This window comes from Rhea pennata, chromosome 7 (assembly GCF_028389875.1).
Source record: "Rhea pennata isolate bPtePen1 chromosome 7, bPtePen1.pri, whole genome shotgun sequence".
Taxonomy (NCBI): Eukaryota; Metazoa; Chordata; class Aves; order Rheiformes; family Rheidae; genus Rhea; species Rhea pennata.
In genome coordinates this window covers 34,007,535-34,025,264 of record NC_084669.1, presented here as the reverse complement: position 1 = coordinate 34,025,264, position 17,730 = coordinate 34,007,535, and the positions used below count along the sequence as shown (strand labels likewise).

Genomic DNA, 17,730 nt, shown 5'->3' with positions numbered 1-17,730 from the left:
CCCCCCCCCCACACACACACACACACACACACTGAAGAAAGTTTGGTTCAGGCAATGCTGGAGTGGCTCTTGGGCCGGGCACTGGCTGAGCGGCACTGAACGGGGCCGAGCGCGCAGGAGGGCTGATCGCCTTCCTCAGAAACCGAAATACAGAACGGGGGCGCCCACCTGCGCTGGTGGGGGTCGTTCAGCTCAGGGGAGAGCCCGTGCTGCCTTCTCTATTCTTCACCTCTCTGCAAGTGTTAGAAGCAAGCTGTTAGCGAAATCAGTTCACGTATAAGCAAAGCCCTATGAATTCAACCCAGCTTTCCAGTATTTGCTGCAGGATGACTGCACAGAAGTTCAGCTGTACATGTATACTAACACAGTATAAATCTTATTTTTTTATACCCCGTAATATTTATAGAGATTTAACACACGTTTAGTGTCAAAACACCTTGCTTTTTATTTTCATATCCTTTTTGAATCAGGTTAAGCTGTAAACAATTTTTTTTTTTCAATCAAATACTGCCAGCTAGAGTTACTTCCATTCATGCATCACTGAAAACAAAAAGGGTATTTTTCCTTTAGTTTTTTTTTTTTTTTTTTTTTTTTTTTTAATCAGGTCACTTTATACAGAAACCAATAACTAGATTCAATGCACCCGGATTAGTTATGTAAACAGAGAACCCCCAAAAAACCCCTCATCAACAGAACTAATAAGTTGGTTCCTTCATAGAATGGAAACTTAAATCTCTCCTGACCTGAGGTTAGCACGGTCAGGAGCGTAGAGCGTGGCACATTAATCCATCTAGGGTGTATAAATTGCACCGTATCTGAATTAACAGAATTATGCATAATGAAATGCACAGTTTAAATTCATGCTAGAAAGCATTTTTTCAATATGAAGCGGCAGCCAACTGGCAACCATAACAAGTTAAGTTCTGCACCATCATTTATGGCATTATAGATAACTATTACATATAGCATCCTTTAAAACCCTGAAGGATTGTATTATCTGAAACATTCTCCAGGCAGTCATTTGGTTTGAAACATTGGGAGAAAGACTAAAGAGCTTGTCAACTTATACCGATTATGGTACCTTCAAATTTTATGAAGTAGATCAGATATGATGTGTATTTCACAGTAACAAAGTTGCTTTAATGCCTTTTCTCCAACAGCAGGATTGTGGTAGATGTTTCTGCCCTCAGATCATCATTGTCCTGTTGGTTTTCCCTTTTCTCAGGTTGGATAACTACATTGAGCACTTCTCATGGTTTTTAACTATTCATCAGTCCTTTCAGTATATCTTCAGGAAGTTCCAGCAGAGGGAGTTCCGGGGACGGGATGTCCAGGGGAGGAAGGTTGGGAATGGGAATGTCCTTTGCCTTCCCAGCAGTCATTGCAAACTTCTGCCAACTTGCAGCTGAAGTAGTTTCTGAGTGTTGCTGCAGACCCCATAACTCTGACTTCTCTACAAAGTCAGCATCTACATCCAACTCCTTCTCTGCTGGAGATTTCTGGAGTTTATCTCTTTCTGCTTTTAATTGCTTATTCTCTCTCCTTAATCTCTCATTTTCAGCTACAAGAAATTCTATATGTCGCTTCAAATCTGCGATTTTGGTTGCCTGTTCTTCTATTATTGTTTTGTCATCTTTTGGAGCTTTACTCCCAATACATGCTTCCACTGGCTCCTTTTTCTTCTGAAGCAGAAATAATAGTGTATCCGGGTCCCTGTCAAAGACACCTTGAAAATCCTGTAGATGTTTCTCTGCAGAAGGGCTATATTTCTGAGTAACAGGAACCAATACATTTTGATCATCAGAGTCTTCAGCAGATGGCCTACAAGAAGTCTGAAGATGTGCAGCTATGTCCTTGTCAGCATGCTGTTGGGCATTCAGCTTTTCCTCTCTCTTTGCCCTTTTCCACCTCTCCTGGATGAGCAGTAACTGTTTCATGTGACTATCCCTTTGTAATTCCAGTGATAGCTGTGCCTGCATAAGAACAAGGTTAAACAAATTAACGGTGGTACCTAATTCTACCTGAACATTCATGCAAGTTCTGTTGATGTAAATGTTTACAGAACTAGCATCACAACATGCCCCAGGGAGGGGAAGAGCCCCCTGTTATTCAGATACTAAATTCAATCAGAAGTTCTCCCTGCTTGTAAAACACAACAGATTCAGATGTCACCCAAATTTATCGTAACTAGTGGCATTATTAAGGATGGAGTTAACTCCTTTTTTTTTTTTTTTTTCCTAAAGTCACTAACTCAGGCTACAGTAACACCTTTGAGTAGAGACACTAAGTGTTTAACTGATGTGTGAGCAACAACAGGAAGGAAGATATTTGCTTGAAATGTACAGCCACACTTTTATCCATAGCCAAATAACACAAACTTTTTGTATGCTTCTATTATGATGTATGCATAGAACTTCTGGGCTTTAACATATTAGTAAAACCAACACTAAGCAGGAAAGTGTCGCTTGCTGTAGTCCAAAATGATTCAGCCACATTTAAAGGAAAGGGGGGATTTAATAAGTCGCAGGAACCACCTGGGAAAGAGGTTATCATTTTTCTATCAGAATGGCCCTTGGGAGGAAAGACAGGTGTCAGATCTCCAGGGACTGTTTTAATATTGGCTGAACTCGAAGCCTGCAGCTATAAAAGAGCTGAGCAGACTACACTACTGCATCCACAGACAGATTTGTGTAACGAATGAGGAAGGTATGTGGCTGTTGTCCTGGAGATCCCCCACTCAGGATAAATGAAACCAAAGTTATACACTGTAGATGAGATGCCCAGCTATCATGTCTCAGAAAAACAGCTTAAGTGCCTAACAGCAAAAGTGAGAACTACTTTACTAGTTATCACCTACTTGAAGGCTGGCCTTACAGACTAGGAACTCTCACTGGGGAACTCCCGGATGGGTTAGTAATTCTCATGCCTCCATTCCATGTCAAGTTAGCAAAGCTCTCAAGGAAGAACAGCATCTCTGCACTTCTAAAACTCCTGGTGCAGTTGCCGTGGGTCTCAGAAAACAATGCTGAGGTTAACGTAGGAGGGGTATGATCAGTCAGAGCACAGAATAATACACAGGCACACAACAGAGCTATGGCTGATTCTGGAGTCCGCTGCATTTGGCGCTCACCTGCTCTGACTGGGTCAGTTTCATGGCTTCTGTTAGGTAGGCTGCAGAAGAGAAAAATTGAAAAACACTTAGGGCAGGGTTACAGAACCTGAATACTTTCTTAAAAGCTATGAAAAAGCTTCAGGCCTTACGCGTTCTGAACCCCTGCATAAAAGACGCAGTAGAGAGCCAAAGTATTCACCAAATTGCAGTGGCTGGAAACATATTCTGTTCTTCCAGAGTCTGGAAAATTTATCATAAGATTGTCTAATACATGCTACACCCTTGCTATTGCATCTTTCAGCTCAAGTTGTTCCAGTTTGTTCTTCAGAGGAGGACACCAGCCTAGTATCATGACAGCCATTTCCAGAAAACACCAGGAAGAACATGCTCTCCATGAGGGGAAGCAACACAAGTCAGGACCAAGATGCAAATTTTTTCCTTAAAATGCATGTAAGTAAAATCCGCTCTCATTATATGCCAATGTTATGAAGCAATGCTTTTTAGACATGTTCTTGATGAAGAACTACAGTCCCCACTTTTTCATCAACGTCCCCTCCAAACCGGAAAAGGTGCTTAGAGCAGGACTTGAGTCTTTGTACATATCTTGCTAGTGCAGAAAATGACAAATGTGGGATAAGAAATTCTTAATCAAATTCAGAAGGATGAAAGATAATGATGCAGAATCATCAGCTGAAGAAAAACAAGAAACATTCCATGTATTTGGGAGTTTTGTCTTAATATGTGACATGAAGTAACAAAAAAGAAAAGTCTGCATATTAGAACTTAAGTGCCATCCCTCCTTGCTCTGAGTATTCATAAATACCAAAGAAATTACCAGTTTCTCACTCTATGGGTTTTTCTAGTATTTATGAACGGAAAGCAAGAATGCCTAGTATCTAGGTTACGATGTTCGGAGTAACCACTTATTTGGTCTCCAGACAAGCCCTGTCACTGGGAATGTCCTACTTGTTGCACCAATTAAGACTTCCTCTTTCTTCTCCTGCCAAGTGGTTGCTGCACTTTGTCAGCCAGTTGATGGACTCCAACACAAATAATTAAGCGTGACTAGTTAAATGGACAGGTAGATGAACAAAACCTCACTTAAAACAGGGCTGTCAGCTGCAATGCCAAGGCCTCCAGGGTAGTCTGCTGTTCCGCAGAAAAGAGTTCTAGGGAGCTGAGCTCACCGCTCTTTAACAGCTAAGCTTTCTTGATTGAGACATTAGAAAACTGAAGTAAACAAACTCAAGTCTTCTGTTTAAAAAAAAAAAGTTGGGTCTAAAAGTGCTTCATTATCAACACAGAAAGCAAGTTACTAAAGCTATGAAAGAAGGGAAGAAACGATAAAGTGTAAAGCGAAGTGAAACCAAGTTCCCATCTGCATCTACGTATGACATAAGGTATTGGCTTGAATCAAGAACTGCCAGGGATAACTATCCCCCAAAAAACAAATTTTAAAATTTCTGGTTGCAGCTACTCACATTAGGGAACAAGTTTCTAAAAAGGACCTTGATATAGACTGAAAAATAAATTCACATTTTTAAGAAAAAAAAATAATATTCTGCAAGTTACTGGGTATTTTATTTATATGAAGCAGGTGAATCTAGAAACTGATTTAAAAAGCTGGAATGTGTAAAATACCTACTCACCAGCAGCTTTTTTGTGACAAGAAATTGCTTCTTCATATTTTCCTGCTGCCAGTAAACGGTCTGCTTTTCTGCTCTGCTGATGAGCCTTAAAATAAAAAGATCGTTAAATCAATGAGGGTTAACCCACAAATAGTTTCTCCTGTTTTAAAAGTTATGGGCACATCTAAGCATCCTGCACTCATTGCAATTCTCAAGACTTTTATGCTCAGATCTCTCAGTCCTTTCAGAGATTTTAATTCAGTTTCTTTTTGAATATTGCCTTTAATATTCATCTTACAAGTATTGTACAGGTAAGAAATGAAGTTTGCTAAAGCTGCAAAGACAGTGTGTGCAACACAATGAAATCCGTATGAAGTTCTTCCTCAGCAAGTACATCTTTGCCTCTACAGGCATTCACTATATTTGTCTAGGAAGATCAGTAGCCCAGAGAAACTAAGAGAAGCTTTAAGTATTTAGGACCGATCTACTTGACAGAATGAAAGCCATTTGAACTACGTAACTGGAAAATGAAAAGAAATGTTGCAGCTTACAGCTAGTCTGACCCATGTGACCCATTTCTGCTGCCCCATGCCCAGGAGGCTTTGCCTCTTGTGTGAAGAAACTGGAAAAGACTTTCTTTTTTTGTTCACAGCATACACCAATTATTAATGCAATAAGCAAATCCACAGTTAAAACTATCAAAGCCACATTATTGCTGTACAACAGTTAAGGCTATACCAGCATTTTTAACCCACTAAAATAAACCGCTAGAGTAGACTAAGGATGTTGCTGAAAGCAAGTAACTGATGCAAGTAACTAGTGTTTGCATATGCTCAGTTAGGAACAGGATTGCATAACCACTGCTGCAACATTCATGAATGTAAGTCTCTCCATCATCACTACAAGACATGAATTTTACGGTCCTTCCTCCAAGACAAGTTGTGTAATATGAATGACTGCAACTACTAAGTGGCAAGACTGCCAATAGCAGACGCTATTCAAGATTGCTTTACTACACGTCGCATTTCAGGTAAACAGACAAGAGGCAAGCACCGGCTCTGCAAAACAATACAAGACACTTAGGAAACTGAAAAAAATAGTTTTTGCTTGTTTCTTTGTTTTTAAAAATTACTGCTTCCCTGTGCAATAGGAGCTGGAGGCCTGAAATCTGTGTCCGCATCTCTGGCTCTGTCCCATACAAACATTCTGCTTCTTCCCCTCACCCAAATAAAGGCATAATGTATCAGGTTTCAGATGTTCAGTTAATACAAGACTCTCTGACTCCCCTTAAGCACATTCCAGGATCTACATAAAAATGAGACCATTTGTCCATATCCTAATGTTAGAATGCCTGGCTCCCTGCAGGCCGTATTTATGGAATTACACTTTTCTCTGCCTCCTCCAATCTTGGCAGAAGCATCAAAAGCATTAAAAAATACTGTAATATGCTTTTATCAGGACTGATAAAATACCTTTACACTAACATCCATTAAAAAGAAAGTTTCAAAATTCAGATCAGCTTTTTTGTCATCATTTACCTCCAAATTGACATAATATCTACAGTATCGCAGTAAATTCAATTTTCTGCTAGAATTTTAGCAACTCTGACACCACAAATGGGGAAACAGATTGGGATTTGGTAAAAGAACAAGTGGAGAATTTTTAACACGTAAGAGCATGGTTTCTTCAGAAAACATTCTTTCGGACAGCACTTGTTCTTAAGTAATTCCTAGCAGTTAGATCATTTAGGATTTAGGCATTTGGTTTTTCTAAAACTGATTTTAATATGTTAATAATGAATGTTCTATAACACATCTCCTTGATTCTTCAGAACAAACACTTCAGTGATATTTATCCCCACAGCACTGGTAACATTCTCCATTTCTTTTGCCTGAGGTTAAACAGGCTCAGCAGAGCAAGTGGTTTACTGTTGGAAAATCATCTATTTTACGGCCTCTTTCTATGGACTGCTACAAATGACATATGCCAAAAAGATAAACTTATTTCCCATGAGCATGAACAGATGAGTATCAACTCATATAGAGCCAATTTATCAGCTATTCATGGCAGCTCATCCATTTACAAGTTAGCTATGTCACACACATAAAAACACCTGAGCTAGTTCCTTGCAAAACCAATTTTCAATACATTTCTATCTTCTTTTGCAAGCGGCACAAGCAGGTCTAAGAAATCAGGGAATCTGAAAGAGGAAACAGTATCTGGAGACCAAAGATCTAATAAAGCAATTCAGCATGCCAGAGGCTTGGTTCCATTTATTAGTTTCTACATATAAGAATTTGAAAGTGGTTATTTTCAAAGGTTGTTTTTCATATGTTTTAAACTGTTGGAGCATAGTCTTATTTGAATCACTTAAGCATATGCAGAACATTTGAGGACAGTCTATCACTTGTTATTTGATTGAGCAATTAAATTATTTCCATCCTCAATTAATTCCCAGTGAAGTTGAAGAGAATCTGAATCAGCTGGGCTAGAACATAAATAAATAAAAAGGAAAACAACAACCCAGAGATGCTAGCAAAAAAAAAAAATATATAGGATTCTTTGATTATAAGGACAAAATTCCTTTCTTGCTGTTATGTTAAAATACATAGATGTCAGGCTTATTCTGATGTAGAGCAGCAGACTTCACAATGGAAACAAAAGAAACAGCAGCAAAGAAAAACAGCAGTATTTCAGTACAGCTTTATTTGAAAGTTGGTGTTTTGCAATTAATCATAAGGGGAAAAGTCCTCATTTTCTACATTTTTCTGCCAGCTTGACAAGTACATATTTACTCATTTATTCCATCCTGCAAGTGATTGTTCCAAATAGTTGACTGTGCAAAGACCAAGGAATTTCTCCAGTTTTCATGGTAGAATATTCATCACCAGCAGTTTGAAGAAAATTGTGGTGCTGTTTCCTAGCAGCAAGTAATGAATCTGTAACAGAAGTACCTAGATGCTTAATATGCCACATATCACAGATGAACTTCCACATCTTACCTAGCCAGCGGGTGTATTCTTAGCACTCTGTTACATTTAGGCAAATACAGCATCCAAAGCATTGTTATAAAATCTATTCTGAACTCAGGGTGGACTGAATCCAACTATAAAAACTGGCAACAGAAAAATCAGTGCTATTGCAAATTGAAAAAGTGGCTTTCAAGTTTATTCCTGGACTGATGTCTTGCTAAAAAACAGATGGTTACAGTAGCAATTGTGGAGCTGCTGTGCTAGTTCCTAACAGATTCAGTAGGATTGCTTTGAGTTTGGTTTTGCTGCTGTGCTGATTACAGAAACAGCTGCTGTGTAACTGCAGTTGGTCCATATATCTGATTTCTGCTTCCTCTCTCAGTTGCATTGTTGGAAATCTCTGTAGGATGTGTTGTAAGAATAATTACAATTTATTAACAAGCTATGGAAATGGAGGAGGGGGGAAGCAGTTTCACAACTACTTTCAGATGTGCCTCCCAATCCAGACAAGCAGGAATTTCCAGTAGGTAAATTGACAGGTGTAACAACTTGACTCTTATAAAGGGAAGCAGGTGTGAGTAAAGGGTGACTAGGGTGAAAAGATCTTTGAGGTGTCTTTGGTTTTTAGTGGGTTCATGTATATCTTACTGCATCTCTTAAGCCACTTTGGATGAACTATAGAAGCAGGTAAGCTAAGCAGTTTTTCTCAGACTTTCCAACTGTAGCTAATATGTTAAGGGATGATACCCCTATTTTAAATTGGTGCTGATATTCCAGAAGAAAGGTCCTACTTTATTTTTTCCCTAACCAGCCAGTTAGTTGTCTTTGTAATCTTTGACCAAGAGAATCAAAAATTAATCAAACAACCATCTCAAGCAGCAGATACAGATATCTTTTTTGCCTGGAGCTTTCTTTAGCAGGTCAAAAATTAACATCCAGCTTATTCTGATGCAATATAAACAGGTGATCATGTGTCTGCAGGCTCCGTGAAGGGAAGCCATGAGGCCTACTTGTCAGATTTTCTACTGCTCCTCAAACTATTAAAAAAAAAAAAAAAAAGCTTATTTTCTTTCCAGTGAAGATAAAGCACTAAAACTTAAAGGATTACCACCATGTGAGCCTATTTAGGTTGAAAAAAGGCTGCTTTTCCCATATGATTTCAGCTGATTACTAGCTATTACAGAAAGAAGACTAACAAATAAAAGTCTCCTCAATCCTAAAATATTTTGAAGATGTAGATGTATTAACAATTCATCTTCAAATACAGTAAATCTACTACCCCCTCCTAGAGCAGTAATTTGCAATAGTCCTCTGCCTCTGAGACAGCCTGGTGTATGTTTGGTTTCCCTTGTTCCCCTAGTTGGAACAGCTCTTCACTGGACAAAACCTTGTTTGAGATCTTAAGCTTGCTGTTGTCTTTGTTAACTGTAGGGGGGGATCTCTAGAAACTGATATGTTTTTAATATGAATATGAAGCAGATTACAGCGGTTTACTTACTAATAAAGTTACAAATGAAGTCAGGCAAACCTAGCTGCTAAAAATGAGGGGGCCTGCAGAAAGCTGACTGTAAAGGAAGTTCTGTATAATATAATGGTTTGTAAATGTTTTAATTACAACCAGTGTTTGCTGCTAATGTCAACTACTTTACGCTAGAGGTTGCGGATAGTAAGTTATTTTCTGTGAAAAAGACTCAATAACTAGGCTCTGTTACTGCTGAAAGCAAAGATGAGGGGCTATTTCTGAGAAGTGAGGGATCTATTTTGGGGTTTGATTTGTTTGTGAATACAGTTGTTTTTCTAAGACTATGCTTGAAAGGAAAGAAGGGTCAGAAAGTGAAGGGCATTGTATAGCTGCAGTATGATATAAGAGTGCTGAGCATCTTCCATATGGGTTCTTAAAGCAGCAGGTCAGAGAGTGCAAAAAGGGTGTTACCACTGCTTTCCCCCGCCTTTGTCAGTTCTACAGATAAAGAAGTATCTTTCAAATCCACTTTTACCAGGAAACAGTAAACTTTAAAGATCTGTATGGGTATGCATACATATTCATTGGAAAATGGAATGAAGAGAGAATGCAAGTATGAAAACTTGACCTGAGAAGTCTAAGAATAAACTATAGTCATCTATAAAACTGTAGTGTGATCATGACAAACAAAACTCGCAAGGATCATGAAAAATGCCTGTATTTACAGGTAGCTATATTACTTTTTTTCTTTACTTTTAAAGAAAAATAAAAATAGAGGTATATTTGCCACTCTTTAAAAAAAAAAAAAAAGTTAGTATGTAGCTTTAATAAGAGCAACACACTTTAAAAATATTCCTTGTATTTGCGCAAAAGTGTTACAATCAGATAAAGTTAACTAAATGACTATAAAAATAGCAGAATCATTCTGGCTATTTAACCAATACCGCTAGCCACATGCTAGCTGAAGTTTCTGTCTTTGAAAGCCTGTACTTAGCAAGGTTATAGAACAATGATTCAACTATAAACTAGAGGTTTGTGTAACCACGGAGAAAAAAATGCACACAATGCTCTCACGAGAATGTATTCTCATTTTTAACAGACTCTTTAGACACTTTAGACTGAACTGTAAAGATGTTGAAGTTCAACTATCTTGTAAGCAGTAACATTGCAATCTAAATATATGGGTAGACAAGCAACCAAACTATTGTGACTTGGCCAACCAGCATTAATTCACTGAGCAACTAATAGACTACACTTGTGTTCCCAACCTATTGCAATTTTAAAATAAAATATGTTAGACTAAGTTCCTCACCATGCAAATGCAATTCAGATCTGGAATGAAATCAACTCACATTCACAGTGTTTAAGCTAGATGGAGTCTACAAAACTCCATAGCTGCAGCTGCTACTCACCTGCAAATTCATCAAGCTGTGGTTTTACTCAGTGCATACTCAAGTCAACCTCATTCTCCTTCATCAACTTAATATTATAAAAGCACTAAAGCTGCAACTTGTGGGTTTTTTTTTTTAAGCCATTTCATGTACCTATAGATCTCAATTGTTTCAGTAATGTTTCCTCACACAGAGCGCTGTAGCCGGTACTACATAAGCCTTGCTAACTGGAGGTTATAAGCTGAATGAGAATAGTTCTGCTGCCCTGACAATAAACAAAATCAATCTAGGATCCTATAGGTATGCTTAGTTCTAAATTGTATGGCTCAAGCTGTTACAGCATGTGATCTAATCCTCGGTAGGGACAACAGAATCATCACAACAAATAGTCCAGTAAACAGACTATCCCAGGGGCAATAATTTCAAAGAGGTAAGTCAGAATGAATAGCTTCAGCTGTGACTTCAGTCTAGTGCTTAATCAGGTCTCTACATGACTGCTTCATTCTACTCTTTAAATGCTACTAGGCATGTTTACTCAGCACTGAACTTTGTGTCTCAATGATATGTGTGTACCTATCTGTAATGCCAACGTGACACAGCAGGACACTGCTGCTAAGTACTCAAACAGCATAAATACTGGTGATTAAATAATTTTGCTGCCAACCACTCAGTAGCTTGCTTAACTATGTTCTTGATTCAGAGCTATGGCAAACTGCTATACACACAACAGAATAGTTTTGAGTTGTGCTTGAATAGTAGTTACATGACAAACTAGAACATTGTTGAGCTATTCTAACAAGTCCACTGCTGATCAGGCTTTTCAGCTGAATGTCCTATGCATCATCCCAGTATTGCCACTGACTTTATCTAGGCAGATGCACTACTGCCACTATGGATTCAGATTTTTCATTTCCCTTAGCTGAAATTAATGGCCATATTATAGATTACATTGTTACATGGAAAGCCAAGCCAAGGCTGCTACCAGCCTGGTGTAGAAGACTTCATGTCAGAACAGCTTTTCTATATAATGTTCTTCTGCTTCTTCTACCTAATAAGCGTGTTTCTTCTAGCTTGAGTTCAGAACTGAGTACGTCTGTCTATCTTTCATATTGGAAGAGCAAATATAGCAGCTTCCAAGTGAGCTTTATTTGGGGGAGGAGGGAAATCAGGCAAAACACTAAAATAGGATTCAGTGAATATTTCTGTTGTGCAGATTAACATAATAATCCTGCTTTTCCAATCAAAACAGCAGAGGTGCAGGCTGGCATTAAGTCTCACACTTATTGGTGCCAGTGATCTAAATCTTTCAGTTTCTGGTCAAGTATTTCATAGATGCTTTCAACTTTTCCTTTACTCTTTCATATTGTATTATTTATTCTGCCCATTATTTTCCCCTCAGATGATGTATTTGTCTCACTTCTAAACTTCTTAAAGTAGATAGTAGGCTGGCTTGCCTTGAAATAGTTACTACCAATGTTTTACACCATTAATATTAAAAACATTCATCATATGAGAATCCTGTGATATATGTTTTGTTATGTTCTTCCCAACCCTGTCTCCAGACTGTAGTTCCTATTTTTCACCAAAAGAGAACAGCTCTTCCAGCTGGATACCTTACATTTCAAGAAAGTTACAGGCAATAGGTATCCATCAGTCTTTGAATGTTATCTTCTAAACCATACTAATAATTGCTATGACTTTGTAGTTGGAATGCAGGGTAGAAGTTCTGTGTATTCATAGAACATATCCTACGGAAAGAGACCGAGCAAAGGAATGCTGAAGTGTAGAATCCACAGAGCTATGAAGTTCTGGGTACTGGACTCAGTATCAACCTCAAGAAGAGATTAAAAAGGAAACTTGCTTGTTGTACTACTTGCTTTATATTTTTACTGTGTTATTTCTAAGCTTTTGGTGGCCATCTGTATGTATACTTTCTAAGTATGGAAAAACTTCACAGGTGTCTGGCCAACCTCTCTCTTGCTTCTACATCTAAGGCTAAAATAATTATTGAATCCAAGATCAGAATTCTTCCCCTAAACCAAATGGCAGAAGTAAAGGAGAGAATCATCTGTACAGCAGTTAGCACACAGAAGCTTTTAATTTCATCTTTTACAGGGCCTCTCTTCTTGTGACACTTATCTTCATGCTTTTGCACTGTCTTAGATTAGCTAAAGAACATTGAGTGGTCTTAGTTTATGACCCTGGAGTATGTGTGAAACAAGTGTTCAGCTGGACTAGATATTTGCTACGTGGTTGCTTGCAGTTGCAGGGACTGGACTTGGTCCATACCAGTTTTAAGTTCCAAGGCATAACCTAATTATGGCATTTGTAGGGTTGGAACTGGTTTCCTTATTAGTAACAGGATAAGGATCAGAGCTTTAACCCACTCTTTCGAGGTTAGATGATGTTTCTTGTCTGCAAAGCCTATGGTATACTAGGGGAGAGAGGAAGTGCCAAAATGAATGCTCAAGTATCAAAGCTTCCCCAAAATGCTTTCCCAGGCTCTAACTCACATGACGGAAAGTTTGGAAAAGTTGTTTCAATTTATTCTTAAATGAATTATTTCTGCATACAATGGATACCTTAAAGACAGTTCTGTGGAAAAATCAAATCAGCAATTGATACTGTAGCACCAAGCCCAAGAAAGGTTAAAAGGAAGAAATAAGGGGTTAGACTCAAAATGATTAGTTAAGTATGCAACAACGGCAAAGAAGGAATGCACAAGCACAGAAGTAATTAAAAAGTGTGATTGAAGGACCAGTTCTAACAAGATAAAAACATTTCTCACTGAAGTCATTAGACTCGAAGGTCAACTATTAAAACTTCAGTTAACTGGTAAACACTGTCTAGATACAGATTTTTATAACACATCCGGAAAGCAAATATTTGTCAAGTGCCCACTATAAAAGTAAACCAGTAAATTGGAGAGACCAGAATATTATTAAAGAAAAGAAATATCATTGATAGTTTAAGGTTTTAACTTACACTCAGATACATAAAGATAAAATATTATCTTGAGATAAACATCTTTCAGAAGACAGAAATATAGTGTAATTAAATGTCAGCAGAATCCAATAGGTATGGGAGGCCATCTGTAATTAGGAAGGCTAAGCAAATAATCAAATACATAAACAAGAACTGAAAGCCATTAATAAAATAATAGATGATCAGGCACAGTGAGTCTGCTACAGTTTACCTCCCCCAGAAAAATGGTGAAGTATCCACATCTTCAAGTAAGAATAGGTGCTCAAATATGCAACTAAAGAACAAAATCTAAAGGACCAGATGAGCAACAACCAAGAAATACAGCAAATTCTAATGAAAAGCCTCAACTAAAAAAAGTTAATTTCACTAAAATTAGCAAGCAGTGATATACTGAAATAAGAAAATGCTTTGTACAAGGCATTGTTAAACAAGTCATGGATATCATGTAAGTGAGCCTAACTTTTATTGCATACAGAACCACCCATTAGGGAGTGGGTGGGTGTGTAAGTTTTTTCTTTCTTTCCCCCCTTCCCCCCCCCCCCCCAGATGATTTGGTATTTGTGGAAGAACTCATGCTTTTTCAATTTGCATGAACTAGATTCAAGTAAGAGAAGAGATTTTTAGGAGACTGAACAGAAGGAATGATACTGAATAGTATCAAAAATTTAAATGAACATTCCTATTATAACAGAGATTGGCACCTTCCCTGAACATTGTTGCAAACCTGACAAACTTGATTACAGAGAGGGACTGTGAACTGAAGAGCCTGAGAAAACTGCTGTAAGTTACTCCTATTTATGTCTGTAAAAATGTAGGAGTGCTCTAACCAAAGTACTGTGTCCATGTAAGCTCTTATAGGAGAGTTCTCATGATGCTTGGTACAATCTGAAAAGATGGTGAATTTTTCCATATGAGAAGATTCATAACTGCACTGTGCAGGAGTTTTGGAAACATTTTTGTGCTTTAGGATATAATTACTCCAGAAATACAGAATAGGAACATATGCACAGGCAATTTCATGATTTTCTGTATAGGGTTATATAAAGTAACTTTTTTTTTTCCCCTGTATCATCTGTTACATAGAATGTCTTGATGTTATTTTTAGCCTGGTGCTAGACAGGTGTGGTAACTGCACACTTCTATTGTGGTCAGAGAATCATCATCTTTTAGGACTGAAGCCAGGCTTTAGTCACACTCTTGTCACTCCTACAATCCTTAGTAAGTGGTCTCAGTAAGAAACACAGCTAACTGGTAATAATCTACACTGCTACAAAGTTGCTAATTTCAGCCATTTACCAGTGAATCCTCAATTAGGGTCCTCTCCTTAGAAGCCTATACATAAAGTCTTTCCTCTAATGACCTACTTCTAAAAACAGTTTATAGAATGTCTGTAAATAGCTGTAGTTTATCCTTCCTGCATCATCATCTTGCAAGTTTGACTTCAAACCCATCATGTCATCAAGTTGCAAGGATTATCTACTTCCTGCTGCTTACTTCATTCAGCTCTCCAATATACAGCGTAAAGGGAGTCTGAGACAGCATGATGCAGATGTGCTTGGAGTGGTTCTGCACCACCAGCTCAGATCTAGACAGACCATCTTCTGGTTCTACTGGCAGACCTAACTCCACAGGTGGTCCCTTACAAGCCTTTCTAGAAATGAGAGCGAGCAATCCAGAAGCACCAGACTGGCTCTATACGGAGCAGGCAAGGGGTTGGAAAGGTTGATGCCAAGCAGAAGCAGGTAAGCTTTGATAAAACTGAAGCGACACCAGATTAAGGTCTGTGTGGCACTGGTCAACCCACCTGTGGATCAAAAGCATTTCTGGAAGCATGGCAGCTGCCACTTGGTTATGCAGTTCCTGGCTGACTGGACTGCTGGATTCAAGACCTGGTCCATGAAGGGAATGCTCTGCCTATCCCTGCCTCAATGGTGTTTGTCAACACAGCTTTGACAGACCCACCATGTAGCTTAGGTTCAAGTTTCTTGCATCTGGACCTTGCCCAGGTGACAGGACGCTGCCAAGTCAGTCTGTTTAAAATCTGGTTAGTCTTTGTGAAGATCCACTGTTTAAGAACTTGTGTTGCAGACAGAGCTCCTTACGGGTTTAATTAAAGCAGAGTCACTACTGATTTAAGACTTTGAAGCAGCTCACCTTTCAAATCACAAAGCACCTAGTCAACAGCTGTACTGGATAAACAGTAAACGCGCACAGGTAAGTCCTGTGCGATCCCCAGCGTCGCCTTCCAGACCTTCCCGCGTCCCCTGCGTTTGCACCAGGCTTAACCCCCGCCTCAACACAGCGCGGCGCGCGCCTCTGCCCCATTCCACCCCCCGCGCTCCTCCCGGCCGCCGCCAGGCACCCAGCGACCCAGCGGGAAGGATCCTTCGGACTCGATTCTTTTTCTCCTTCCTCTCTCCTTCTTGGTTCCTGCGACACGTTACACAGGAGGCAGCGGAGGCGCCGGGCGGGGCGCGCGGGCCGGTGCTGCGGCGCCCGACACGGCCCGGCGCGGCGGGCAGGCCCGGGCCCGTCCCGCGCGGCCGCGCGCCGCCCCTCCCCCACCGCTAACGGTCGCGCCTCGCGTCGCGCACCCTCCCCCTCCCCCCCGCTCCGCCCGGCCGCGCGCGCGCGCGCCCTCACCAGGTTGAGCGGCCCCTCCATCACCTCCATGGACGGCGGGGGCTGCGGGCACATGGGCGCGGACCCAGGCTGCTCGCCGCGGCCGCCGGCCCCCCACCGTCCCGTCGGGCCGCCGGCGCCGCGCCGCGCCCCGCCCCGCCCGGTAAACACGGCGGCCGCTTCCGCGCGCGCGCCCGCCGTTACGTCGCCGCGCGGGCGCCTCGCGAGAGGCGGCTCGGCCCGCCCCGCCCCCTCCCCGGCGTCGCGAAGCGCGCGCGGGAAGGGGCGGGGCGAGAGGCGCCGCGGTAACGGCCGCCGCCCCGCGCGCTCCGCAACGGCCGCGCGCGCCGCTCGGGGCGGGGGTAGGCGGGCGGGGGGCGCCGGCCGGGCCCTCGGCGGCGACCCCAGCCGCGACCCTTCTTTTTGTTTTCCTTTTCTTTGGTCGTTTAACCCGTGACAGAAAGCTAGGTACTGGCGTTTCAGGGGTTGCGCCACAGGCTGCGAGCGCTAGTTACACCATCCCCTGTCGGCTTCGCGGTTTCACGGGGTACAAAACCACCACCTGCCTGGCAGAGCTGAGTTTTGTTCCAGGGCAGAATACCCTCATATCTGCCAAGTACAACTTACAGGCGATGGGGTCTGAACTGTAAGTTCAGCCCTTAGCACAAAGCTAGTCGCGAGGGTGGGCGGTGAAGCTCTTCCACGAAGCAGGGAGTATAAGCTTTGGGCATAGCAGTGCTACTCTAGTAACGCAGCTTTTCATATACTGTGGTAAAGAGCCAGGAAAACGGGTGACTCTGGCAGTGGTACCAGAATTGCCGTGTGACTAGTTACCTGCTAACAGGGTAGTAGTCTCAGTTATTCAAAATAAGCTCTCTTGAGAGAGGCAACAAGATCAGCTAGGCACAGCACCAAACAGCAGAGTTACTGAGTGTCAGGACCCTCCTCATCTCTACAATGTGGTGTTTAATTACGACTGTAGAGAAGAAAATAGATACAAAGGAATTTTGTATAATGTGTAAGGATGGTGTGAGTTCATAGGGGCACATCAGTAAAAAAGAGAAGAGTAACGAGGAGAAGAAAGCAGCGGAAGGAGAACAGGATAGAGGAGAAAATGAAATGCCTAGAAAACAAGAAGCAAAAAAACTAATTATCAGCAGGTAAAGAAAGCCCGGGACTTCCTTTGTTTCCTTTGTAGATGTGAGCCGCAGACATCACTGGCATCTGTGGCCTTTGAGCGATCCTGAATCTTCTGCGATGCGCTTCGGCTCTCAACCTTCCCTGTGCTGTGGGGACAGGCTTTGCAACATGGGAATGCCGGGGAGTTGGGGGGGGAGTTTCCTTCAACATACGTGGTTAGACAAGATAGTATCTTCAGGCCAGGAGCTTCTAGAACATACTTTACTAGTTGCTGTTTTCATTTGCAAGAATTTATCTATTACTTGGATTAATTACAGATCACCAAGTTGGATCCTGTGTAGTCTAGAGTGGTTTTGATGTAAAGCCCACTGTTTGAATAGTAGGTAGGTGAATTAGCCCCACATCAGTGACTGAGGTC

General features: G+C 40.9%; 1 protein-coding gene across 2 annotated transcripts; it reads right to left on the bottom strand.

Moving 5' to 3' along the window:
- Positions 1 to 437: 437 nt before the first annotated feature.
- On the bottom strand, positions 438 to 16,304 carry NRBF2 (nuclear receptor binding factor 2). 2 transcript variants are annotated; one of them, XM_062580185.1, is made up of 4 exons: positions 16,194 to 16,304; positions 4,762 to 4,846; positions 3,131 to 3,171; positions 438 to 1,973 (listed from the first exon to the last, which is right to left on the bottom strand). In XM_062580185.1, the coding sequence occupies exons 1-4, from the start codon at positions 16,245 to 16,247 to the stop codon at positions 1,260 to 1,262; spliced, it is 894 nt and encodes a 297-aa protein (XP_062436169.1). In that variant the 5' UTR covers positions 16,248 to 16,304; the 3' UTR covers positions 438 to 1,259. The 2 variants fall into 2 exon arrangements, with proteins under 2 accessions (XP_062436169.1, XP_062436170.1); XM_062580186.1 differs by lacking the exons at positions 3,131 to 3,171; positions 16,194 to 16,304 and having other exon boundaries at positions 4,762 to 4,833.
- Between the last annotated feature and the right edge of the window lie 1,426 nt (positions 16,305 to 17,730).